Raw genomic sequence first — 26,835 nt, 5'->3', positions numbered from 1 at the left:
CTGCCAGAGGAGGTAGGGGAAGCAGGTACATTAGTAACATTTAAGAGGCACCTGGATGGGTACATGAATAGAAAGGGAAAAGAAGGATACGGACCAAATAAGGGCAGAAGGTTAAAGGGGAAAATCTCAACAGGTCTGGCAACAGTAAGGAGGGGGATTGAATATAAAAGTAGGGAGGTCTTGCTGCAGCTGTATAGGGCATTGGTGAGGCCGCAGCTGGAGTACTGTGTGCAGTTTTGGGCGCCGCACCTGCGCAAAGATATTTTGGCCTTGGAGGGAGTGCAGAGGAGGTTTACTAGGCTGATACCGGAGTTGAGGGGGTTGAGCTATGAGGAGAGGCTGAATAAACTAGGCTTGTACTCGTTAGAGTTTAGAAGAATGAGGGGAGATCTCATTGAGACGTATAAGATGATGAATGGGATGGATAGGATAGAGGCGGAGAGACTCTTCCTGCTCAAAAAAGACAGTAGGACTAGGGGACACAGCCTCAAGATAAAGGGGGGGCGGTTTAGAATGGAGTTGAGGAGGAACTTCTTCACTCAAAGGGTGGTGAATCTCTGGAATTCTCTGCCCGTTGAAGTGGTGGAGGCTGCCTCGCTAAATAGTTTTAAGACGCGGGTTGATGGGTTTTTGATAAGAGAGGGGATTAAGGGTTATGGGGAGAGGGCGGGAAAGTGGAACTGAGCCACGACAGATCAGCCATGATCTTATTGAATGGCGGGGCAGGCTCGAAGGGCTAAATGGCCTACTCCTGCTCCTATTTCTTATGTTCTTATGAGAGGGCAGGAATGTAGAACTGAGCCACGACAGATCAGCCATGATCTTATTGAATGGCGGGGCAGGCTCGAAGGGCTGGATGGCCTACTCCTGCTCCTATTTCTTATGCTCTTATGAGAGGAAAGAGCTGACGTTTCGAGTCAAAGTGATTCTTTGTTAAAGACGTTTCAAATCCAGACGACCTTTGTCAAAGGCTCACCTGGACTCGAAATGTCAGCACTTTTGATTCCTTACAGATGCTGCCAGACTTATTGAGATTTTCCAGCATTTTCTTTTTTGGTTTCATATTCCAGCATCTGCAGTAATTTGCTTCTTTCAAGGGCAGAAGATTTTTCTTTAGTTAGGGCATTGTGATAGTACAGGCTTGTAGGGCTGAAAAGCCTGTTCCTGTGCTATTCCTTTCTTCGTTCTTTTTGAAACTCTGTCAAACCATTCTGGGTACCTTCAATGTAATATGAGATTTGAGTTTAAAATGCCCAGATAACACCCATTTGACCTGATTGCTACTTTATAAATTTATTGCTGAGTTTTCAATGTTTTTGTAAAAATACGTGCTTCCATCCAAGCTCTCAAAATATTTAGAGATGGAGGGAGGATCATAGCTCTGTGCTCACATTAAAGCAAAATTGCAATTCACTGACTGCATAATAGAGATTTTGATGGATGGACTTAAGTCTGCAGTTATCTCACTTCCAGATTTAACTAGAGACTTACAAGAGCAATTGTTTAATATTGGTTGCTCACCATCAGACTTATGCTTTATTAAAGGTGTTCTGAAATCACTCATGAGGAAAAGGTTGTGAAATTAATTATTTTAGGTAGTGACCACTTATATAGGAACAAAAGAATGAGTCATTTAATGAATAGGTACTTGAAATTTTTGGATTTTGCTTGTTCTTTCCCGATTTCAGTCATTTCATCACCGTCTTGAATAACACTTTTTAAGATGTTCAGAGCTCTCTTTTTCTCTTCAGCAAACTCTTCATCACCAGAATGTTGGCTTTTAACTGCAACAGATTCTGCAATTACAAAATAAGCCTTCTCAGAGGTACTATAAACTATTAAAATGCCTAATGTTGTCTTCATTTGGCATTCAAACCACAGCAAACATTACTGGTTGCAATCGATAGATTTGAACTCTGGCTGGATTTTGGTCTCCATTCTCATATAACACTCCCTGCATTGCCTGAGTAGAGTCTTGTTTTTCGCATCACCATTTGAACAGAATATTACTACTCTCTGGTGATCACCGATTCCTATAAAGTTCTCTTCTCCAATGCTTTGCAGTATTGAACTACACCACCCAGTAAAAACTGGTGTGCCTTGGCAACCAGTGTCCCTTTCCAAGCAATGCTGTAACTCACAAAACTGTAGTTTGCCAATTGTCTGATACAAAATGTGTGGTGGTGCAGACTACCTGATGTGTCAGAGCTTCCCTATGGAAAACTGAAAGCATGAAGTGGCATGAAAACTTCATGTTATAGTCATAGTGGTTTACAGTATGGAAACAGGCCCTTTGGCCCAACTTGTCCATGCCACCCCCTTTTTGTTTAAAACCCCCAAGCTAGTCCTAATTGCCCACATTTGGCCTGTATCCCTCTGTACCCATCTTACCGTCTAAACGCTTTTTAAAAGACAAAATTGTACTCGCCTCCACTACTCCCTTTGGCAGCTCGTTCCAGATACTCACCACCCTCTGCGAAAAATTGCCCCGCTGGACCCTTTTGTATCTCTCTCCTCTCACCTTAAAACCTATGCCCTCTAGTTTTAACTCCTCTACTTTTGGGAAAAGATATTTACTATCTAGCTAATCTATGCCCGTCATTATTTTATAGGCCTCTATAAAATCACCTCTAAACGCCCACGCTCCAGAGAAAAAAGTCCCAGTCTATCCAGCTTCTCCTTATCACTCAAACCATCAAGTCCCGGCAGCATCCTAGTAAATCTTTTCTGCACTCTTTCTAGTTTAATAATATACTTTCTATAGTAGGGTGACCAGAACTGTACACAGTATTCCAAATATGGCCTTACCAATGTCTGGTATAACTTCAACAAGACGTTCCAACTCCTGTATTCAATGTTCTAAAGAAAAATTATGGCAGCGCCTCTGCAATTCCCAATCTCACTCCCTCCATATCCCAAGATGTATCCTGTCCAGTCCTGCTGCCTTATCAACTTTAAGTGCAGACATCCTGTCTAACACCACCTCCTTATAAATTCTAAAGCCTTATAAGACCCTATAGTGCAGAAAAAGCCATTCAGCCCATTGGGTTCACATCAACCACAGTCCCACCCAGGCCCTACTCCCGTAAACCCACACATTTACCCTGTTAATCCCCCAACACCAAGGGACAATTTAGCATGGCCAATCCACCTAATCTGCACATCTTTGGACACTAAGGGGCAATTTAGCACAGCCAATCTGATCGCGCCACAGTTTGTGAACAAACTCCTTCTTCAGCAACATCAGTGAGAGCTTACTCGCTCTGCACAGAGTGTCCCATGCCCCCCGAGATTCCATGTGGGATAGAATTCCCCCTTCCTGTTTCCTCCTCCATCTGTTTGATTTAATTTATTACTGTCACATCAAGATACAGTGAAAAGTATTGTTTCTTGCGCACTATACAGACAAAGCATACCGTTCATAGAATACAGAGGGGAGAAGGAAAAGGATTTAATTTGATTTATTGTCACATGTATTAGCATATAGTGAAAAGTATTGTTTCTTGTGCAGTATACAACCAAAGCAAACCGATCATAGAGAAGGAAAGGAGAGGGTGCAGAATGTAGTGTTACACTCATAGCTAGGGTATAGAGAAAGATCAACTTAATGTGAGGTAGGTCCATTCAAAAGTCTGATGGCAGCAGGGAAGAAGCTGTTCTTCAGTCCGTTGGTGCGTGACGTCAGACTTTTGTATATTTTTCCTGAAGGAAGAAGGTGGATGAGAGAATGTCCGGGGTGCATGGGGTCTTTAATTATGCTGGCTGCTTTGCCAAGGCAGCAGGAAGTGTAGACGGAGTCAATGGATGGGTTAACGTGATGGGACTGGGCTACATTCACACAACCCTTTGCAGTCTTGGGCAGAGCAGGAGTCATACCAAGCTGTGATACAATCAGAAAGAATGCTGTCTATGGTGCTTTTGTAAAAGTTGGTGACAGTCGTGGCCGACATGCTGAATTTCCTTAGTCTTCTAAGGGAGGTGTTGGTGGGCTTTCTTAACTATAGTGTCAGCATGGCAGGGGGAACCAGGATAGGTTGTTGGTGATCTGGACACTTAAAAACTTGGAAAGCTCTCTCAATTTCGTCCCTGTTGATGTAGAACAGGTCTAAGACAGGGGTCTTAGAACGCAATCCTAACTCGCTCATATATCCATGCTCAAGTGCATAAGATATAGCAGCGGGAATATATCATTCGGCCCATCGAGTCTGCCCCGTCATTCCGTGAGATTATGTCTGATCCAATCTGACAATCCTGATCCCGCTCTCTTGTGATAGCCTTTCTCCTGTAAGAAACTGTTTTAGCTACTCTTCAGATTTTTCCCACAGGAGATAGCACGACTCTGTGCTTCCAAGGACTGAACTTCTCAGATAGTATTGCACTTATATTTGTTGGCAAGGCACTTTGATGAATAAACTTAACTGAACTCAATGATTGGTAAAGTGGTCTGAAAACTTGCATTTCATAGAACTTATTTTGGTTACCTGTATCATCTTCTTCACTTTCTAGAAACCGTTCATCCATGCGAAACCTTTCATCTGTCCCAAATCGTGATTGTAAGGCTAATAGCTGCAAAAGAGAGTATAAAATAATTTAAAAAAATAAACTAAACTTCGTAACCTTCAAGCTCCTCACCTTGACTATCAGTCAAAAGGGCATGCAAGCAGCCACTTACCACACTTCTCAATTCCATTTTGCTATTTAACCAAGCAGTCCAGGATAATTTTGATCTCTTCCATCTCATTTCAGTTTGTGCCTCCTTAGGTGTTCCAGGCAAAAACCTCACCAGTGTTTTGGCCATAAACTTGTTGCCAGAATTTCATGCCCCTCTGCAAGTGGGTTTCTAGATAAGCAGGGGATCTGAAATTGAAGGAATAAGATTCCCTCCAGGTTCCATCTCATTCAGACTTCTCAGCAATTTCACACTGGGGCAGGAAACCTGACCTTGCCTCAACTGAGGTCCTTAAGTGGCCAATTAATGTTGTTTCCTTCCCAGCCATAATTTTTACGTTGGTGGGAGAATTAACCTTGCGTGAAAGCGGAACTAAGCCACTTCAGATCAGCCATGATCTTATTGAATGGCGGGGCAGGCTCGAAGGGCTAGATGGCCTACTCCTGCTCCTATTTCTTATGTTCTTATGAGGGAAGTTCAAAAATCAATCAGACCTAGATATTGGGTGGAAAGGGGTGGGTACCTCCATTAGAAGTCTGCCTCTGAAGTCACAAACCGCTTCCCCACCAACCTGCTTAAGGTCCGGTGGTTTCTTCATCCTCTTGTTTAAAAAGCATTAATCTACCACTGCGTTGAAACCATCCAACATCTCTGCTTTCAATGCCTTTTGAGGAAAGGGATTTCAAAGACTCATCACACTCAGAGAAAAAATTCTTCATCTTTGTCATAAACTGGTGACCTCTTACTTTTAAACAATGACATTTAGTTCTAGATTCTCCCCCAAGAGGGAACAGGGCAGCACAGTGGCACAGTGGTTAGCATTGCTGCCTCACAGCACCAGAGACCTGGGTTCAATTCCCGGCTTGGGACACTCTCTGTGTGGAGTGTGTACGTTCTCCCTGTGTCTGCGTGGGTTCTCTCTGGGTGCCCCAGTTTCCTCCCACAGTCCACAAATGTGCAGGTTAGGTGGACTGGTCATGCTAAATTGCCTTAGCGTCAGGGGATTAGCTAGGGTAAATGCATGGGGTTATGGGGATAGAGCCAGGTGGAATTGTTGTCTGTGCAGACTCGATGGGCAAAATGGCCTTCTTCTGCACTGTCGGATTCTATGAGAAACATTCCACATCGACCCTGTCAAGACCCCTTCAGAATCTTATGTGCTTCAACCAAGTTGCTTCTTCTCCAGTGGATACAAGCCTAGCCTGTCCAATCTTTTCTCATAAAATAGCCTAGCCATTCCTGGTATTAGTTTAGTAAACCTTCTCTGAACTGCTTTTTATGCATTTATGTCTTTCCTTAGATAGGGACAATGATACTGTGCACAGTAGTCCAGATGTGGTATCACACTGGTGATACATCTGGACTACTGTGCACAGTATCAGTGCAATGGAAACATAATCTTTATGCTTGAATATTTAACTCCCCTTGAAATAAACAATAACATTCTATTAGCTTTCCTAATTACTTGCTGTACTTGCATACTAGCCTTTTGAAATTCATGCATTAGGACACTCTGATCTGTCTGAACCTCAGAGCTTGAAATTTCTCACCATTATGCTTTTTTTCATTTCTTCCTGCCAAAATGGATAATTTCATATTTGCCCACTGTATTCTATATTTTCCACTTAACTTATGCCCTTTATAGCCTCCTTATCTCCTCTTCATAATTTATTTTCCTACCTATCTTTGTATCATCAGCAAGTTTAGCCACCATGCCTTTGATCCCGTCATCGGAGTTATTTATATAAATTGTAAAAAGTTTAGAGCCCAGCACTGATCCCTGCACAACACCACTAGTTACATCCTGCCAACGGAAAAAAGACTATTTATGGCTACCTTTTATATTCTGTTAGTCAGCCAATCTTCTAACCTTGCCAATGTTATGCCCTATGCCATGAAATTTTATTTTCTGCCTTTGTTGTGGCACTTCAACAAATACCTTCTGGAAATCTAATTACAGTACACCTATTCTTTACCCCTTAAAAGAACTCCAACAAATTGGTAAAACACGATTTCCCCTTCACAAAACCACGTTGACTGTGCCTGATTGTCTTGAATCTTTTGAAATATCCTGCCAGATATTTTTATGAATTGCTTCATGCTATGTCTTACATGATCTGAACAGATTTCCTGTAGACTTTAATCAGTCAGTATAGTGTGAACTGTCGTAGGACATAAGCAAAAAGACATGCTTTCCACATTCTGATTGAAGAATTTCACATTGGACTACTGGAAATGCTCTTCATTTTACCATTGCTTCTATTGTCCTAGAATGATGTAGGCATTGCCAGACCAGCAAGAGAAAAATACGTACTTAAAATGAAATATTGTTTCACAATCAACTTCTTTAGTTAATACAAAAATATGGTTGTAATTACTTGCAGTTTAAATTAAAATAAGCAGAATTTTCATTCCATTTAGGAACAAAGGATATATGCTGTTAATTTGGGCCAGATTATCATTCCAGAATTACATCCTGAAATCACCAGAATTATGATGATCTAATTAATACATGAAGCAATCATATTAGCATAAATTGATGACAATTACTCATTCAAATTTTTAATCCTTCCATACACTGCAATGTACAAAAAGCTGCTTCCGAAGCATTTAGATAAATGCATTCTTACATTCAACATCTTTCTTACCTTCTGACCGGCTTTTCCTTCAAACTGAGGCTTAATTTTAAATCTTTCATCATGATCTTCATCACTGTCACCTTCATTATCCTCCTTCTCCTCACTGTCAAATAATTTCCCAATGGTTCTACTTTGAAAAGCCTGCGGTAAATTTAGAAGAAAAATTGAAGTTTACAATAAAGCAATCTACTGTCCTGCTGGGAATTTATGTGGAAGGGATAAAATCTTTTGAAAAGTTTAAACATCTGATAACGTTAGGACTGAGACAAACTTTAGAAGTCTCAATTCAGCAGATTTTAGCAATGCTGGATTAGGAGCTCTGTACTGTACTTTTTAATTTACCAGACTAGAGTAAGGACACAAAATGTTCACACATTTGGCTTTGAGAAGTACTACAATTAACACAACTTTTTCTTAAAAAAAAGCCTATCTGCTTGCACTCAGAGAAAAAGCCCGAGTTTATATCGCAAAGCCTCTCCTTGTCCATAAGTATTAAAATTGGTTCCTTTGCAAAGAAATAGCTAGAGTTTAAACTTGTGATCAGTAACTGGCTAGCTGTGATGATTGTTGTTGGCTGTTGGGCAAAGACAGAACTGAGTTTGTGGTCATGTACTGTCTTGTAGGGTAGCCTACTGATATTCACTGGTAACACAAGAAAAATTGTTATTCAAGCAAGGTACAGAAGTGTGATTGGCACCCAAGAAACTGCACCCTAGCAAAAGTGTTACCAACTCAAGGAAGTCACGAGGGAAGAAAATTTAAACAAACTTCAAATAGGTTAGCTAGTTTATTGAACAATTAACGTAGTAGAACTGGGACGGTGCAGTTTAGAACTCTGGACTACACTTTAGCTGAGAATCATTATTGTGGGAGATAGCAAGAACGGGGTCAGCGAGTGGTCAACGGGTCAGAGTTCTTGCTTTAGATTTCTGTCCAGCCATCCCAGATGAAAATTCAAATATGGATACCACACAGCTGGATTGGTTTGGCTGTGATGCCTCAGATGTGAGATGGCCTGTCAACATTCACCATCTTGCTTCACATGAATTACATTATTTTTAATTATATTTTTATTGAGAAAAATGCTATACAAGTAACAGCAGATACCAAGGGAACAGGATGCAGCTGCAATTGGCATAGTAGTGCAGACAAGCTTCCATAGTGGAGGTGCAGATGATACAAAACAATGTCTCATCCCAGGATATATAGTCTGTCCGTACCATAACAGGAGTTAAGCAAAGATTTTATAACCTCAAAACAACTGAAATACAAAATATACCCAAGCCTATAAGTTCTTGGGGGAAGGTTCTCAACTGCTACATCCACTAGTCCGGCCCTACCCACCACTTTCATATTAAACCACTTGCCCACCTTTCTGAAATGGCACTACTTATTTTAATCGTAATTGTAATAAAGAAGATGTGATGAAAAAATTCCCCAAAAAGTCCAGGGGCAGCATGGTGGTTAGCACTGCTGCCTCACAGCGTGAAGGACCCGGGTTTGATTCCTGGCTTGGGTCACTGTCTGTGCAGAGTCTACACCCATGTGTCCATGGGTTTCCTCTGGGTCCTCCAGTTTCCTCCCACAGTCTGAAAGACTTGCTGGTTAGGTGCATGGGCCATGCTAAATTTTCCCTCAGTGTACCCGAACAGGTGCCAGAGTGTGGCGACTTAGGGATTTTCACAATAACTTCATTGCAGCATTAATGTAAGCCTACTTGTGACAATAAGTAAACTTAAAACTCTTATGTACCATGATTGTAAAAAGAGAAATGGGATAAAAATCACATAGCTCGATCAAGGATAAATGAATGCTCCTGAGTACACCAGAATAACAAGTGAAAATTCATTATCATGTACACTCATTGAACCAGTTCTCACCATTAGAAAGGGGCCAGGAGAATTGCAATCTGTTTGGCACCGAGCATGGAACAGACTTTTAGGTTTGCAGATTCTCCAGGACCAGAGCGTTCTACTAACGATGAGGCGAGTTTGGAGAATTTCCCCTACCCCACTCATCTTTATTCCTTTAAGTCTAAGGTTGCCTAGTCAATCATGTCTGGCAGAAAATTGGTTTAGCTTTCCATCACCAGATCCAGTTCTTTTTTCAGGTACTGTCTCTCCGGTTAAACAGAGTTCTTATCATCCAAAAAATTCTTCTGTCCTTGTGAACTATGGCCCCCTCTCCAGCTTCTCTTTCCTTTCCAAATTTTGTGAATGTGTTGTCACCTCACAAATTGATGCTCACCTTTCCTGCAACTCCATGTTTGAATCTCTGCAGTTTTCATCCCTGTTGCAACACAGAAATAATTGCAAACCATGATAGGAATGATTTTTTCTGTGACTCATCCCTCCCCAATCTTTCTGCAGCTTTTGACATGGTTGACTTTAGAGTGACGGCACTGTTTACTCACCTGTACAGCTCAGTGAAATTGTTCTCACGTAATTTCAGTCTCAGCTGTCCCCTCATAGCCCTCCTTAACTTCTTGGTCATTTCTCTTAATACTGCACTTTTTGCTCAACCTCTATTTTTGTCTGATTGCACTTCTGTGAAAGGTATTGGGATGTTTGTGTATGCTGAAAATACTTATTAATTTTAAGCTTTGTTGCTGTACCTCAGCAAGTAGTCAACTGACTTGTCGATAGGGAAGGCTAAAGAAGAGAACTACAAGCAAAATCAAAACAACGTATCAAAACTTAAATTAAGGCACTCTAGTTGAACAACTGTAAAAAGATTCAAACCAATTCTTTGGGAATTCAGGTTCTTACCATACAATTTTTCACAATGCAATGCAATGAGCAGTCTCAGGACTCAAAAATGCTTCTGTGAGAAATGGAAAAGGCCTTACTCTAGCCATAATTTTGAGCTTGAGAAACAAAATACATTGTTATGACAGAATATATGGCTGTGAAATAACTAGTCATGTTGTATTTGAACCAGAGCAGTTTAATGCTGAGAATTACAATTTTTGATAACTTCCACCGTGCCAAACCCACAAATGACTAAAAATAAGAAATAAACAGAGAACAAAAGCTTACTTTTGCAACATGCCATTTTTCTTTGCTTTCTTCACCTTCTTCTGCTGAAAGGTTGACATCTTTGGTTTTAGAACTCCCTCTAATATCTTCAAACCGTGCCTCATTTTCGCTCTCTTCTTCGAAATCAAAGACAATGTGCTTGCCTTTGTCAGGTTTCTGACTGTCCTACAGTGATATGTATATATTAAAAAATGAAGACATGTCTTTGTTTAGAGATTAAAAGCGGGTGGAAATGGTGAGACTATATCACACCTGAGGTCATGATGGAGAGAAAAAATAAAAAGAAAATTAGCAAATTTCTAAATTTGTACTGGTATTATGGCCTTAGCAGAATGTAAACTGATGAGCAAACTAAATGTAAGAGGGAAACTTGGCTTACGGACTCTTATTATTTCCTGAAAAGAAGAAGAAAACCAAATGTTCCCAGCCACATAGAATCCCAGTGCCACTTTTGGGATTTTAAAACTTAAAGAATTTAACAAGAAGAAAATAAAACTTAAGCACACAAGATTGCAGTTACACAATTAAAAAGAGTCTTCAAAATATCTGACTTGATCAGACCTACAAGTGAACACCTTCCTGGCAACACTCCCATATAGATTAACTAAAAGAATCCAGCAATATTAAAGACAAAACGGCTGTCATCTTACTACAGGTACATTAAACTCACGTACACTCTGATGTGGAAATCGAAGAAACTTCAAAACAAAGACTGCTTTTTGAAACCCAAGACTTTTCTGGCTTGACTGGATGGTTGATTCAAACTTCACACCTTCACCAGCACAATGCCATTCGTACAGATCTTTCTCAGCTCAACATCTTTGCATAAGTAACCTTTTCCCCTTTCAGCTCAACATCTTTGCATAAGTATCCTTCTCGCCTTTCACCTTCAGTTGTAACATCTTCCCTTATTTACTTACAAAATATAATACCTTCCCTTACTTATAAAACTTTTGCAAACTGTCAAACTCCCCGTGAAATTTAACAGCTGAAAAAAGCAAGTCTCTCTCTTTCTTCTACTTCAAATTTCTAATCTTTACTTGTAAAACATCTTGACTATAGCTCATTTCAAATGCATGCATTTAGCACCTCTACTCCTTTTCATCTCTCAATTTTCCCAGACAAGCTATCTTCATTAACTTTTCTCTAACTTAATTACATCACTCACAACAGAAACAGACTTCTTTACAGAATAACACAATGTCCCCCAAAAAGCTCACCAATCCCTCATCAGGGAAGGGGAAAGAAATGATGGATAAGTAAATTTTTAGGCATTTGGACTATTATTCCCAATTCTTGTGTATACATTTTGTTGCTTTTTTCTTGTCAAGTGCTTAGGTTAATGTTAATGGGGTTTTTCATTTAATTTCTTTTGTGAAAATTACTTCCATGGACCCTTTCGCAGCCAGGAGAGATTTCACTTTGCTGGAGAATAGATAGCAGAAGAAAAGTGGAGATAAGAAATTTTCCAATGTTGGTGTCTTTCGGAAAAGCAATCATGGTCAAGGTAATAGGTGGGATTTAATGGCCTCGTTTGTACAAGACCGGAAAATCCCACCCGAGGACAATGGACATTTCCAATGTCTGCCCCTCGCCCGCTCTGATTCCACAGAGGGCAGGGCGGTAGAATTCTGGTGAATATCGCTTTGTTCAAGACATTCTACAATTAATTGCATCAATTTCCTCCCCAGTTTCAAAGTTTATATTGGACACCTCGGATAGCTAAGAGCAGTGGGCGAGAAGAGGATTGGGAAAGGTTTAAATGTCAACAAAGATTGACAAAGAAGTTGATAAAGGAGGGTAGGAGAAGCTATGAAGCTGGGCTAGCACTTAATATAAAAAAGGATAGCAAGAGTTTTTATAAATATATAAAAAGGAAGAGGCTGGCTAGGGTGAACGTTGGTCCTTTAGAGGATGAGAAAGGGGAGCTAGTGGTAGGGGATGGGGATATGGCTAAGGTCTTGAATAACTTTTTTGTTTCTGTCTTCACGGAGGAGGACGTGAATAATTTGCCGGGTGTTAGCGATGGAAAGGTGGTAGGACTGGAGGGTCTTAATGACATTACTGTTACTAGAGAGGTGGTGCTCGACAGACTGGAGGGGCTGATTGTGGACAAGTCGCCAGGACCGGATGGAATGCATCCAAGGGTTCTGAAAGAAATGGCGGAGGTGATAGTGGATGCCTTGGTGGTTATTTTCCAGACGTCGCTGGATTCCGGGGAAGTGCCGGAAGATTGGAAAACGGCTAATGTTACGCCGTTGTTTAAGAAGGGTGCCAGGCAAAAGGCGGGGAATTATAGGCCGGTTAGTTTAACGTCTGTGGTAGGTAAAATGTTAGAATCCGTCATTAAGGAGGAAATTGCGAGGCATCTTGAAGGGAATTGCTTGATAGGGCAGACGCAACACGGTTTCATTAAAGGGAAGTCGTGTCTGACAAATTTACTGGAGTTCTATGAGGATGTGTCTAGGGCAGTGGATAGAGGAGAGCCGGTGGATGTGGTCTTTCTGGATTTTCAGAAGGCGTTTGACAAGGTACCTCACAAGAGGTTATTGCAGAAGGTCAGGGGACATGGAGTTGGGGGTAGGGTGTTAGCGTGGATAGAGGATTGGTTGTCAAATAGGAGGCAGAGAGTGGGGGTCAATGGGTGCTATTCGGATTGGCGGTTGGTGACTAGTGGAGTGCCCCAGGGGTCGGTGCTGGGGCCTCAGCTATTTACCATTTATATAGATGATCTAGAGGAGGGAACCGAGTGCAGGGTGTCGAAATTTGCTGATAACACCAAGATTGGGGGAACGGCAAATTGTGCGGAGGGTGTGGAGAGTCTACAGAAGGATCTAGATAGGCTGGGCGAATGGGCCAGGAAATGGCAAATGGAATTTAATGTTGGCAAGTGTGAGGTGGTCCACTTTGGTAGGAATAATGGTAGGAAGGACTATTACTTACGAGGCGAAAAACTGCAGCAGGCGACGGTGCAGAGGGACCTCGGGGTCCTTGTGCATGAGTCGCAAAAACCCAGCTTGCAGGTGCAGCAGGTGGTCAGGAAGGCGAATGGGATGCTGGCCTTCATAGCGAGGAGGATTGAATATAAAAGTAGGGAGGTCTTGCTGCAGCTGTATAGGGCATTGGTGAGGCCGCAGCTGGAGTACTGTGTGCAGTTTTGGGCGCCGCACCTGCGCAAGGATATTTTGGCCCTGGAGGGAGTGCAGAGGAGGTTTACTAGGCTGATACCGGAGTTGAGGGGATTGAGCTATGAGGAGAGGCTGAATAAACTAGGCTTGTACTCGTTAGAGTTTAGAAGAATGAGGGGAGATCTCATTGAGATGTATAAGATGATGAATGGGATGGATAGGATAGAGGTGGAGAGACTCTTCCCGCTCAAAAAAGACAGTAGGACTAGGGGGCACAGACTCAAGATAAAGGGGAGGCGGTTTAGAACGGAGTTGAGGAGGAACTTCTTCACTCAAAGGGTGGTGAATCTCTGGAATTCTCTGCCCGTTGAAGTGGTGGAGGCTGCCTCGCTAAATATTTTTAAGAAGCGGGTTGATGGGTTCTTGATAAGAGAGGGGATTAAGGGTTATGGGGAGAGGGCGGGAAAGTGGAACTGAGCCACGACAGATCAGCCATGATCTTATTGAATGGCGGGGCAGGCTCGAAGGGCTAGATGGCCTACTCCTGCTCCTATTTCTTATGTTCTTATGTTCTTATAAAACTTCCCCAATTTATTGAGAAGCAAAACAAAATTAGAAATAATAATCAAAATATAAATTAGTTAAATGGACCTCTCGCAGCTCACAATCCTTTAAGCTAATATGTATGGTATTGAATATATAATTTTCAGACTTGACAGCCAATTGTCGCAAGGCACTTCCTTTAGAATTTTCAAGTGTTTAAAAGGTCGCCCTATGACTTCAATTGAAGACAACGCATTCATCCTGTTCTCTTTTAAATTATCTCTTGTACTTGAAATGATTACCCCATAAAAGACCCACTGGATCACTGAAATAGTAAGCAGCATTTTAATTAGCAAATTAAAATCATGACGTTCATTTTTAAACTTAATTTCATAAAGTATAAATGTCAATTACAAAGAAACATTCTCCTTTTTACTATCCTAATGACACTCCTCTTCTGTCATTTTAGAATATTTCAGCTGTGAACTTATGTAGGCATGGCAATAGAACAATAAACACATTGATTTGCGCATTTGTTTCCTTTCCAGCTGCTTGATGCCTTTTCAAATGGCCTGTTTAAAATTAAGTAACAAGCACATGGGGAATCAGAGGGGAAGAATTCACACTAAATACTTACATCATACAAGTCTATTTCTTTACTCTGAGTCAACAATTTCTGAAGAAAATGTTGTACTGCTGTTTGGAGATTTGCATTGCACGGTACATCATTGATGTTTTGCATGGTTATGAATATACAGTAAAATGTATGGGATAAATTACAACTTGTGCAATTTTTATAAATTATATTCAAAAGTGAGCTCCTCTTATAGTATGTAGAAAATCAATTGAATGATGTAATGGTCTTAAAGAAGCGAATATAGTCACAATAAAAAGTTATTCTTGATTGATGAAACAAACAATTTGAACGAGATAATAATAATTAGTAGACTATATGAAACAAATCTTTTTTAAAATTATAGAACAATTGAATTCTAACATACCAAATTGGTCAGGGCCCCTTGAATGAGTTTCTTTTGCATTTCTGTCTCTTTCTGTCTTTCGTGTAATGCAACCAGTCTTTTCTGATTGTCCAATAAATGTTTATCCAAATTTCGGGGATCTTCTGCAGCCAAACTACAAGCAGCATTGTCAATGCGATGGGAAATATTTGGTTCATTTTTAATCAATAAGCACTTTTCAAGTCCATCAATTCCAGCTTTACATTCTCTCTTCACGTGGTCACTTTCAGTGACAAATAAAGCTGAGGGTTCAATTTTTGCAGAATTGGTTGGCTTTATATGCACCGTTTTTTGTTTTACAGCTTTTACCTCTTTATCAGAGACTTCATAATCTCCATTCAGTAATATGGATTCATACAATTTATGCTTTCCAGATTTCAACTGTACATCTTTACTTTCCGATATATCAAGGTGAAGCCTGTGGCTTGGAGAGTCCATGGTGGATGTGTTGAATTGAAGAGACTTTGTTCCTTTAAATGGTGGTGGCCTGCAATTACTTTTCACATCATTATCAGAATCAGAATCAGAGGATAACACATTATTAATTTGATTCATTTTCTGCTTTTTGTTAACAGTTGTGATTGGAGAATCACTGCATGGTTCTTTATCCGTCTTCCTCTTCATTTTCAAAAGGAATTCATCACTAATTATTTTATCTCCTTTGCTATTTGTTTCATTTTCCTTCAAGAGGCACTGTGTGCCTTTGAAAGGAGGTGGGCTAATCAGCTGCTTGTTTGGTCTCATTTCACAGTCATTGCTGTGCTCATCCTGAATAGCTGATACCACACTATTATGTATCGTTTTCTTCAAGACAGGAATGCTCTGGGAAATATTTACACCTGAAATGGATGACAATGGGTTTACTGTAGGAAGCTGTAACAAGTTACTTTTAGAAAAGTCCAATTCGCTTTCTTCTTCTGATTTGCTGTCTTCTTCCTTAGCTATGGAAGAACTATTTGCCAGTTGTTCAAGTTCAGTTAGTGACAGGTCTATTCGGTAACAATTACTTATCATTTTTTCATAATCAGAATCCAAACTAGATTCAGAACTCTCATCTGAATCTTCATCACTGCTATTACTGTTAGATTCAGACTCCTCTTTTTTAGAATCATCTCCAATCTTGGAATTCTCAGAATCTGGTTTTTTACTAGATTTTACCTTTGGCAAACTTTTGTGAGGAATCGTTCTCATAGAGATAATTTCATCAGTATCAGCAGAATCAGATTCACTACCACTGTCATTTGATGTGCAATTGATACTAATGTCTTTCAACGTTTCTTTCTTTGAGTAATTTAATTCCCAATGAGTTTGATATTTTAAAACATAATCTTCACCAACCACCTCCAAAGGCATGTCTTTTGGTTTTTCATCTGTCTGACTAAGCTCTTCAATTTTACTTTTCTCTCTTCCAATAATTAATTGCAGTTCACTAGAGTCAGACTCAGAATCACAATATGCCACTTGAACATTAGACCTAGTATTGTTTTTGTTTGAAGCAATAGTTTCTTGTATGTCAAAGTTTTGATTCATTGGGCTTGCACAACAAGCAGATTTAGAGAAGGTATGCCTGTTCCCTGTCACACCAATCAATTTATTCTCATCAGATATTCTTTTGCCATTATGTTCAACTGTGATTGAAGACATTTTACTTGATTGGAAATTGCTCTCAGAATCATTTGAATCCTCCAGATTGCTGGCAAATAACTTCTTTTTCTTAACAGGCTGTGTAGGAGCAGGGAAGTCCCCTTGTCTTTTCTTATTCATTTCCTCATCATCTCGTTCTTCAAGATGCCATGTCAAGTCGGTTACTGGGGTTTTGATTTCGAAATTTGATAGATGATCAAGCTTCTTGATGTTATGACAATATTTAGAAGGATCATACTTTATTATGTGAAACTAGTTAAGAAAAGTTTAGCAGAGTATTTCTAATTTAACCAATATAATAAAACACCTCAAAATACTGACTTGTAATTTCTACAGACAATGCTGGAAATATTCAGCAGGGTAAGCAGCATTTGTGAAAAGAACAGAATTAAAAGTTCAGGTCAATGATTCTTCACCAGTTCTGATGAAGGGTCAAAGCCTTGAAACTTTAACTGTTTCTATCCACAGAATTTGCCTGACTTGCTAGGTATTGCAAGCATTTTCTGTCTTTGTTACAGATTCCAGCATCGGCAGCATTTTGCTTTCGCAATTTCTTCAGTTCTTTTTATTTTCAAAAGGATTATAACACACTGCAGAACATACATGATGCCTTGAGGGCTAAAATGTACATTTATTTCTTACTGTCAATTAGAACTGCACTCAATGATGCTAACTGTGACTCAAGGGTATCACTCGCATGTCTAAGTCAGATGATTGTGGGCTCAAGTCCTGTTCTAGTGACTTGAGCACAACCTAGGCTGAAACTCCAGTACAGTACTATTAGAAATGTCACTTTTCAGAGAGACATTACACTGACGTTCTGTCTTCTCAAGTTGGCATGAAAGGTTGCACGGTATTACTTTGAACAAAAGCAGGGAGATTGTTTCAGAGTAGGGAGGCTGTTTCAGTTCTCTGACCCTTATTTATCACTAAAACAGATGATCTAATTAATGTTTGTGGACTTTGCTATCGATAATCTGGGCACTTTCTGCAGCCTGTGGAGTTTGTAGAACACATATATATTAATTGCTATTTGCTGCGTCTCCCCTTTCAGTTTCCATAAAAAACTGTTATTAGATTTTGATTACACTTCTGTCCTACGTTGTTGATCTTCGGGCACCCAGTGCTGAGAGGGGCAGCAAGAAGAAGGACCAAGTAAACCTGCTCCTGGGCCAGGCTAAACTTGGCTTTAATAGGTCCAGCGGGCAATCAAGGGGAGGTCTTCTGACTTGGCTATCTTCCCTCTTCCTCTGCTATATTTGCAGACGGGTGTCCTTGGCAAGGGAGCATGTTGCGTCTGCCAAATCGATTGAGGTCTTCAGTGCCCAGTGGCACCACGGGGACTGTGTGTTTTAATCAACCCATTTTGTTTTAATATTCTAAGTTTCCTTTCGAATTAATTTTCATTGATGTAAGATCCCTTTAAGGGGCTGCCTTTGTATTTTCTCCCTAAAACAGGAAGTTTCCTAAGTTACTTGGAAACATCACTGCTGATCAAGCTGGCAGAGTCCTGAAGAATGTATTTTCCAACTGGGCAAACTAACAGGAAGGGGAAACTTATTAAGTCTTGTCCTCACCAATCTACATGCATGTGTCTCTCTGAGCACACACAGGAGTGACTGCAGAGTCCTTGTGAAGATGAAGCCCCATCTGGTGCTGTGGGCCATTAGCAACAGCAGAATTGTAATCAACCACAATGTCATAGGCACCAGTATCACCATCTTTGGGTGTGTCCTGTACCACAGACAGAAGTCCCAGTAGAGGAAGCAGTACAATGATATGCAATGTGGAGGGAATTACCATAGAGGTCCTTGATGTCTTGAAGTCTCATGGCACTAGGCCAAACATGGTCAAGGGAATCTTATATTGATTACCACCTACCCCCATCCTCCATGTTGAATGCCACTTGTAGAAAACATTGAGGGCGGAGTAAAATTCAGCCAAACACCAGTTTCCTGTCACTAACACCGTTTACTGTGCACCAAAGGAAAAGGCTGCGTCTGTGGCTTACTGATAGGTAGTCTTCACCTCAGGACCTGCAATAATGATCAGGGTAGAATAACAGATTTAATGACCCCCACTGACCACTAGAATCATACAGTCCTTCAGCCCATCGAGTCTGAACTGACAAATTAGAAACACCTGGACTCCCACCTAATCCCATCTGCCAGCACTTGGCCAATAACCCTGAACGTTATGATGTGCTTATCCAGATACTTTTTAAAAGGATGTAAGGCAACCCACTCTACCACCCACCCAGGCAGCGTATTCCAGACCGTCAGCAGTCAACTCTGAGCAAAAAGCTTTTCCTCGCATCCCCCCAAACTTCCTGCCCCTCACCTTGAATCTATGGAGCAACTGCAGAAACCATGTGAAGACAAAGTCCTGAATGGCACTGTGGGCCATCAGCAACAGCAGAATTATATTCAAACCCAATCTGTAACATCATGGTCCATCCTATCCATCAGTCAACCATTAGCATCAAGCCAAGGCATCAATGAAGGGTGCAGAGGGTACACCAGGATCAGCATCAGGTATACTTGAAAATAAGGTGTCAACCTGGCGATGCTACAACACTGAAGCTGCATGAGATGGACAGAGCTAATCAATTGCGCAACAGTGGATCAGATAGCTCCATCATTCCACTACATCAAGTCATGAATGGTAGTGGACAATAAAACAACAGGAGGTGGCTACACACAGATTCCCATCCTAAATGATGGGGAAATCCAGCATATTAGTACAACCATCTTCATGTGTTGAGTGCATCATCTGTCTCTGCCTCCTCTTGCGATATCCAACACTAAAGATGCCAATCTTCTGCCAATTCAGTTCACTTCATGTGATATCAAGAATTGGGTAATGACACAGGATACTGCAAAGGCTATGGACCCTGACAACAACCTAGCAACATTGCTGAAGGTCAGAACTAGCTGCAACAGTAACCAAGCTGTTTCAGTACTACAACAACAACAACAACACTAGCATCCACCTGACAATGTGGAAAAGGTATTTGTATCTTCAGAAAGCAGGGCAAATCCAACTCAGCTAATTATTGCTCTGTCAGGCTCCTATCGATCATCAGCAAAGTTATGGAGAGTGTTGTGAATAATCCTATCAAGTGGCACTTACACAGTAACAATTTGCTCATTGATGTTCAGTGAAACGGCATGGTAGCACAGTGGTTAGCACTGCTGCTTTACAGCTCCAGGAACCTGGGTTCGATTCCCTGCTTGGGTCGCTGTCTGTGAGGAGTTTGCACACTCTCCTTGTGTCTGCATGGGTTTCCTCCAGGTGCTTCAGTTTCCTCCCACAGTCCAAAGATGTGCGGGTTAGGTTGATTGGCCATGACAAAAATTGCCCTTTGCGTCCTGAGATGTGTAGGTTAGAGAGATTGGTGGATCAATATGTAAGGATATGGGGGTTGGGCCGGGGTGGGATTGTGGTCGGTGCAGACTTGATAATAAGAACATAAGAAATAGGAGCAGGAGTAGGCCAACTAGCCCTTCGAGCCTGCCCCGCCATTCAATAAGATCATGGCTGATCATTCGTGGCTCAGTTCCACATTCCTGCCCTCTCCCCATAACCCTTAATCCCCTCTCTCATCAAAAACCCATCAACCCGCGTCTTAAAAATATTTAGCGAGGCAGCCTCCACCACTTCAACGGGCAGAGAATTCCAGAGATTCACCACCCTTTGAGTGAAGAAGTTCCTCCTCAACTCTGTTCTAAACTGCTCCCCCTTTATCTTGAGGCTATGCCCCCTAGTCCTACTATCCTTTCTGAGCGGGAAGAGTCTCTCCACCTCTATCCTATCCATCCCATTCATCATCTTATACGTCTCAATGAGATCTCCCCTCATTCTTCTAAACTCTTAACGAGTACAAGCCTAATCTATTCAGTCTCTCCTCATAGCTCAACCCCCTCAACTCCGGCATCAGCCTAGTAAACCTCCTCTGCACTCCCTCCAAGGCCAAAATATCCTTGCGTAAGTACGGCGACCAAAACTGCACACAGTACTCCAGCTGCGGCCTCACCAATGCCCTATACAGCCGCAGCAAGACCTCCCTACTTTTATATTCAATCCCCCTCGCAATGAAGGCCAGCATCCCATTCACCTTCCTGACCACCTGCTGCACCTGCAAGCTGGGTTTTTGCGACTCATGCACAAGGACCCCGAGGTCCCTCTGCACCGTCGCCTGCTGCAGTTTTTCTCCACGTAAGTAATAATCCTTCCTACCATTATTCCTACCAAAGTGGACCACCTCGCACTTGCCAACATTAAATTCCATTTGCCATTTCCTGGCCCATTCGCCCAGCCTATCTAGATCCTTCTGTAGACTCTCCCCACCCTCCGCACAATTTGCCTTTCCACCAATTTTGGTGTCATCAGCAAATTTCGACACCCTACACTCGGTTCCCTCCTCCAGATCATCTATATAAATGGTAAATAGCTGAGGCCCCAGCACCGACCCCTGGGGCACTCCACTAGTCACCATCCGCCAATCCGAATAGCACCCATTGACCCCCACTCTCTGCCTCCTATTTGACAACCAATCTTCTATCCACGCTAACACCCTACCCCCAACTCCATGCCCCCTGACCTTCTGCAATAACCTCGTGAGGTACCTTGTCAAACACCTTCTGAAAATCAAGACAGACCACATCCACCGGCTCTCCTCTATCCACTGCCCTAGACACATCCTCATAGAACTCCAGTAAATTTGTCAGACACGACTTCCCTTTAACGAAACCGTGCTGCGTCTGCTCTATCAAGCAGTTCCCCTCAAGATGCCTCACTATTTCCTCCTTGATGACGGATTCTAACATTTTACCTACAACAGACGTTAAACTAACAGGCCTATAATTCCCCACCTTTTGCCTGGCACCCTTCTTAAACAACGGCGTAACATTTGCCGTTTTCCAATCTTCCAGCACTTCCCCAGAATCCATCGACGTGGCCTTTTTCTGTACTGTAGGGTTTCTATGAGTTCTATGAAATCTGGGTTCTGCTAGAGCTATTCAACTACTGACCTCATTACAGCCTTGATTCAAACTTTTTCAAAATGGCTGAATCAAAATGGGAGGTGAGAGTGACTTCCTTGACATCAAGACAGCATTTGATCGACTGTGTCATCAATATACCTTGGCAAAATTGAAATCAAAATAGGATAAAGACTAAAAGAAAGGGCTGATCATGGCATTAAAGAGCGAGGGGAAACAAGGCTACAGGCAACTGAAGGCCAAGGTGCAACAAAGAACCTTGGATGGAAATAACTCGCCAACAATCACAGCATGTACAGCTTCTTCAGCACAATTAAAACCATCTATGGTTAGAGTACCCAGGGATCCATCCCACTGAGGGTTAAAAACAGAGACACTCAAAGACAGATAGGCAGTTAACCAAAATGCAGCCTTTGACGCAAGTGCCCTTGACACCAATCTGCATCAGGCTCCCCACCATCATCTCAGCACAACCTCAGCTCACCATCAGGTCAAAAAACCATCAAACGGCTGAAAAAAAGTCCAAATCCCATGGGAAAATGAAATTACTGTATTTCTAAAGTAATTTGTTGGTTGTAAAGTGCTTTGGGATGCTCAAGGTCATAAAAACGCAATATAAATCCAATTCTTTGTGCAAGGTAATGTATACCTGGCCTCAACTGATCAATTTCATGATGGGAGACTGCCTGTGCAACTGTCAGGAGAAACATTATGAAACATTTTACATAAACTAGAGAACACCATGTAGGAAAGTGGAAAAGAGTATCAAAATTTAAGTGCTTGCTTTATAGATTTCTAAGTATTAGAAAACCCATTGAGGGCAGCCAACTTCCAGGATCTCATCATCATTTTCCATTTCTTTTTCCCTCCCCCAACAACTTTGAGTAGTTTCCTTCAACCACTTTTATTGAATAAAAGGATATTTTCTTCTTATCTTTTCGTCGCAGATGAAGAATGGGCAACACTCTTCCAAATTTGCTCACAATCCAGTCCTGAAGGATAAAGAATTTAAGTACTTTATTTGGTACATAAGTGGAATAACAGAAGTTTTTGTGGCAGTTCCACCAATATATAACCAACATTATGTGATTTAGAAATACATCATTAGTCATTGTCAACATAAAGGTAGTGTGCAAAGCCAAGGAAATTATGGTATATGTTTATAAATCACTGGTTCAACTGTAGAGCAATGCGGGTAACTATGTTTTTCTCTATTGGTGAGGCAAGATGGGCTCAATACTTTTTAAAGCCAGTAAAAATCAGATTTCTGTATCGTACTGGATATTGTGCCTCAATTTCAATACTTTGCCTGAATTTCCATAGAAAGCATTCTTTCTAGTTGTATTGCAGCCTGGAATGGCTCCAGCTCTGTCCAAGACCGCAAGAAACTACAAAGGGTCGTGAACGAAGCCTAGTTCATCACTCAAACCAGCCTTCCATCCATTGACACTGTCTACACTTCCCACTGCTTCAGGAAAGCAGCTAGCATACTCAAGGACTCCATAATCAAGGACTCCACGCACCCCAGACATTCTCTTTTCCAATATTTTCCGTCAGGAAAAAGATACTGAAGTCTGAGATCACATACCAATTGACTCAAAACAGCTTCTTCCCTGCTGCCATCAGACTTTTGAATGGACCTACTTCATACTAAGTTGACCTTTACCTACACCCTAGCTATGACTATAACACTATATTCTGCACGCTTTCCTTTCCTTCCCTATGTACAGTATGCTTTATCTGTATAGTGTGCAAGAAACAATACTTTTCACTGTATACTAATACATGTGACAATAATAAGTCAAATCAGTTAAGAACATTTCAGAAACTAACTAATTCAAAATTGAGTTTTACATTAAGACATTTGATACAATTAATACATACCTTGTGTTCAGGTACTTCTGTTCCTGGTACAGCAGATTTGAGCCTGAAGTTTTCAACACCAGCTTTCTTCAGAGATTCTACCATTTTTGCTACGCTGTCAATTTGAGGTTTGTGTTTACTTTTAGCTGTTTCCTGTCGCTCTTGAGCAAGCCTACAGCCGGTAATGCAAAATCAAGTTAATACAAAACTTGTATTTTTTTTAAGCAACTGCAAAACATTAAATCATGATTTATTTCTGTTACCTGGTGATATAAATAATTGAACAATTCAGTACAAAATAGAATCATACATCCATCATGCATGTGTTAGTTTTTTGAAAGAACTAGTCCCACACATTGCCTTTTATACATCAACCTACAAAATTTTCCTCTTCAAGTATTCATTCAATTTCCTTTTGAAGATTATTGTTGAACGTGTTTTATTCCCCATTCAGACATTGCATTCCAGATTACAACATCTGGCCGTGTTTTTTCCCCCTCATATCGCATCTTTTTAAAATTAATTACCATAAATCTCTGTCCACTGATAGTGACCCATCAAAAACAGTTTCTTCTTATTTACTCATCAATAAGTCCATGATCACCACTATCAAATTTCAATATCTCAGGAGTCCAGGATATAGATAGGCTGGAAAATTGGGTGGAGAAATGGCAGATGGAATTTAATCCAGATAAATGTGAAGTGATGTATTTTGGTAGAACTAATGTAGGGGAGAGTTATACCATAAATGGCAGAACCATCAAAAGTATAAAATCACAGAGAGACCTGAGTGTGCAAGTCCACAGATCCTTGAAGGTGGCAGCACAGGTGGAGAAGGTGGTGAAGAAGGCATATAGCATGCTTGCCTTTATAGGACGGGGTATAGAGCATAAAAATTGGCGTCTGATGTTACAGCTGTATAGAACGTTGGTTAGGCCACATTTGGAGTACTATGACCAGTTCTGGTCGCTGCACTACCAGAAGGACGTGGAGGCTTTGGAGAGAGCACAGAGAAGGTTTACCAGGATGTTGCCTGGTATGGAGGGTCTTAGCTATGAGGAGAGATTGGGTAAACTGGGGTTGTTCTCCCTGGGAAGACGGAGGATGAGGGAGATCTAATAGAGGTGTATAAAATTATGAAGGATGTACAAAGAACAAAGAACATCCCAGCACAGGAAACAGACCCTTCGGCCCAACGAGCCCGCGCCACCGCATCTTCCCACATCTACCCCGCCCTGCGTGTATGTGAGTGGAACCCCTAATGTAGCCAGATTCAGGGGAGAATAGTGTCAATTTGGTACACCAATCAGCCTAACAGCACATCTTTGGGGTGTGGGAGGAAACCGGAGCACCCGGAGGAAACCCATGCAACCACAGGGAGAATGCGCAAACTCCCACAGACACAGGCCCAAATCCATGTATCTGCACAGCTAGCAGTGATAGTCACTGAGCTGTTGCGGTGCCCATCTGCTGGTAGGGTTAGATAGGGTTAACAGTGGGAAGCTTTTTCCCAGGTGGGAGGTGACAAACACGAGGGGTCACAGGTTCAAGGTGAGGGGAGCGAGGTTTAACTCAGATATCAGAGGGACATTTTACAGAGGGTGGTGGGGGCCTGGAATGCACTGCCAAGCAGGGTGGTGAAGGCGGACATGCTGGGATCGTTTAAGACTTATCTGGATAGTCACATGAGTAGACTGGGAATGGAGGGATACAAATGAACGGTCTAGTTGGACTAATGAGCGGCGCAGGCTTGGAGGGCTGAAGGGCTTGTTTCCTGTGCTGTATTGTTCTTTGTTCAAAGATCTTTTTTCTGCACCATCTCTCCAGCCAGGCAACTATCTCCCTTAGTCCCCTTTCGCTACATACACGATAACGGGGCACCGAGAATGACCCAAAGATTACATCATTTGAGGCCCTACTTGATAGTTCCTTTCTCGCTCCTTAAAATTTACCCGCAGGAACTTATTTCCCCCTTTCTATATATGTCATTGATACTAATTTGGGTCATGGCCTCAAGTGTTTCACCTTCCTCCTTCATATGCTTTACAACCGCTCTGATATTATCTACACGCTTTGAACCTGGTCCTGGCTGCACTTTCCTGATGAATCACTATCACCAGCATTTAGAATGGAATACCAGGATAATTCTAAACAAGATGCACTCAATGGATTCCTGCATTACCTGCCTGGTTCTCTTTCACTGACTCTGATCCATTTCCTGTCAGTGTGAACACTATTAAGCTGCAGGATGGGGACCTCCAGAAATGTGCTATATCCATATCCAGTGCAGCAATGCCGTCTGCTGCCAGTTTGATCAACCTACTCAGATTTTCTGGGACAGTTTTATATACGAAGTACCCAAGCCAGGTTGTCTGCATCTGGGACACTTGTCCAGCATTCTCAGTCATCAAAATTTGCACACATGCACTGCTCCTCATGGCCAGCACCCATTTATCACAGATTCAGTGAGCACACCACCCATGCACCCCAAACAACTCCCAACATGTTTTCCAGAACACTCTTCACCCTATGCCTCAGATACCAAAGCATCCATCAATTTAGTTCCCAAGAGTTGGTCATCCTCGTTTTGTTACTCCAGCTCTGACACATGAACACAAAACTGCTCAGCTGATAATACTTGCTGCACATTTAGTTGTCCAGTAGGTAAGAAGAATTGGACACATTACTACAGATGGATTTAGCATTACTACCTCACCTTCGCACACTATGCCTCTATTAATAAAGCCAAGGATCCAATACATCTTTTCAATCGCTTGCAACCTTCAAATCCATGTGTGCATAAGCCCCTTAGTCTCTCTGTTACTACATCCTCTTTAAAATTGTATCATTTCCTTTATATTGTCTATCCTCATTCTCACTACCAAAATGTATCACTGCACATTTCTCTTGCATTATGTTTAATGTCTCATATATTTGACAAGATCACCAATCTACTGCTGTTCTCCTGAAGTCTATTTACACACCTCAACGTTTATTACACTTGACATTTGGAGCTGGCTGTAAATATTGAAATTATGACCAGTTTATTCAAGTCCAGAACATTAATATATAGGAAGAGTAATGGTCCTCATATTGACCAAGATACACTGTTCCTCGCCTGAAAGACAACCGTCCAAACATCACTCGCTGCCTTCTGCTCTTGGTCAATTTTGGGTGCATAATGCTTTTCTCTCTTTAATCCTATCAGCTTTAATTTTACTAACAAGGCTAATGTACTTTGTCAAACATATTTTGAAAACTCAGCAACACAACAACTATCACATGGTCC

At 41.4% G+C, this 26,835-nt stretch overlaps 1 protein-coding gene across 4 annotated transcripts in view; it reads right to left on the bottom strand.

Annotated features, from left to right (window-relative positions):
* The window catches only part of nol8 (nucleolar protein 8), a 49,862-nt gene that overhangs the window by 15,615 nt on the left and 7,412 nt on the right, over positions 1-26,835 (bottom strand). For 3 of the 4 annotated variants that reach the window (XM_080181792.1, XM_080181791.1, XM_080181793.1), the window contains exons 5-11: positions 23,568-23,718; positions 22,607-22,675; positions 15,019-16,926; positions 10,347-10,511; positions 7,318-7,449; positions 4,482-4,566; positions 1,649-1,796 (exon numbers count right to left, since the gene is read on the bottom strand). In XM_080181792.1, coding sequence (XP_080037918.1) covers positions 1,649-1,796; positions 4,482-4,566; positions 7,318-7,449; positions 10,347-10,511; positions 15,019-16,926; positions 22,607-22,675; positions 23,568-23,718 — 2,658 coding nt within the window. The remainder of the gene's footprint in view (positions 1-1,648; positions 1,797-4,481; positions 4,567-7,317; positions 7,450-10,346; positions 10,512-15,018; positions 16,927-22,606; positions 22,676-23,567; positions 23,719-26,835) is intronic. The other variant, XM_080181794.1, reaches the window with a different exon arrangement.

This window comes from Carcharhinus amblyrhynchos, chromosome 3 (genome assembly GCF_965287045.1).
Source record: "Carcharhinus amblyrhynchos chromosome 3, sCarAmb.v2.hapA, whole genome shotgun sequence".
NCBI lineage: Eukaryota > Metazoa > Chordata > Chondrichthyes > Carcharhiniformes > Carcharhinidae > Carcharhinus > Carcharhinus amblyrhynchos.
Note: the sequence above shows the minus strand (reverse complement) of the source record. Positions and strands in the feature narration are given on the sequence as shown.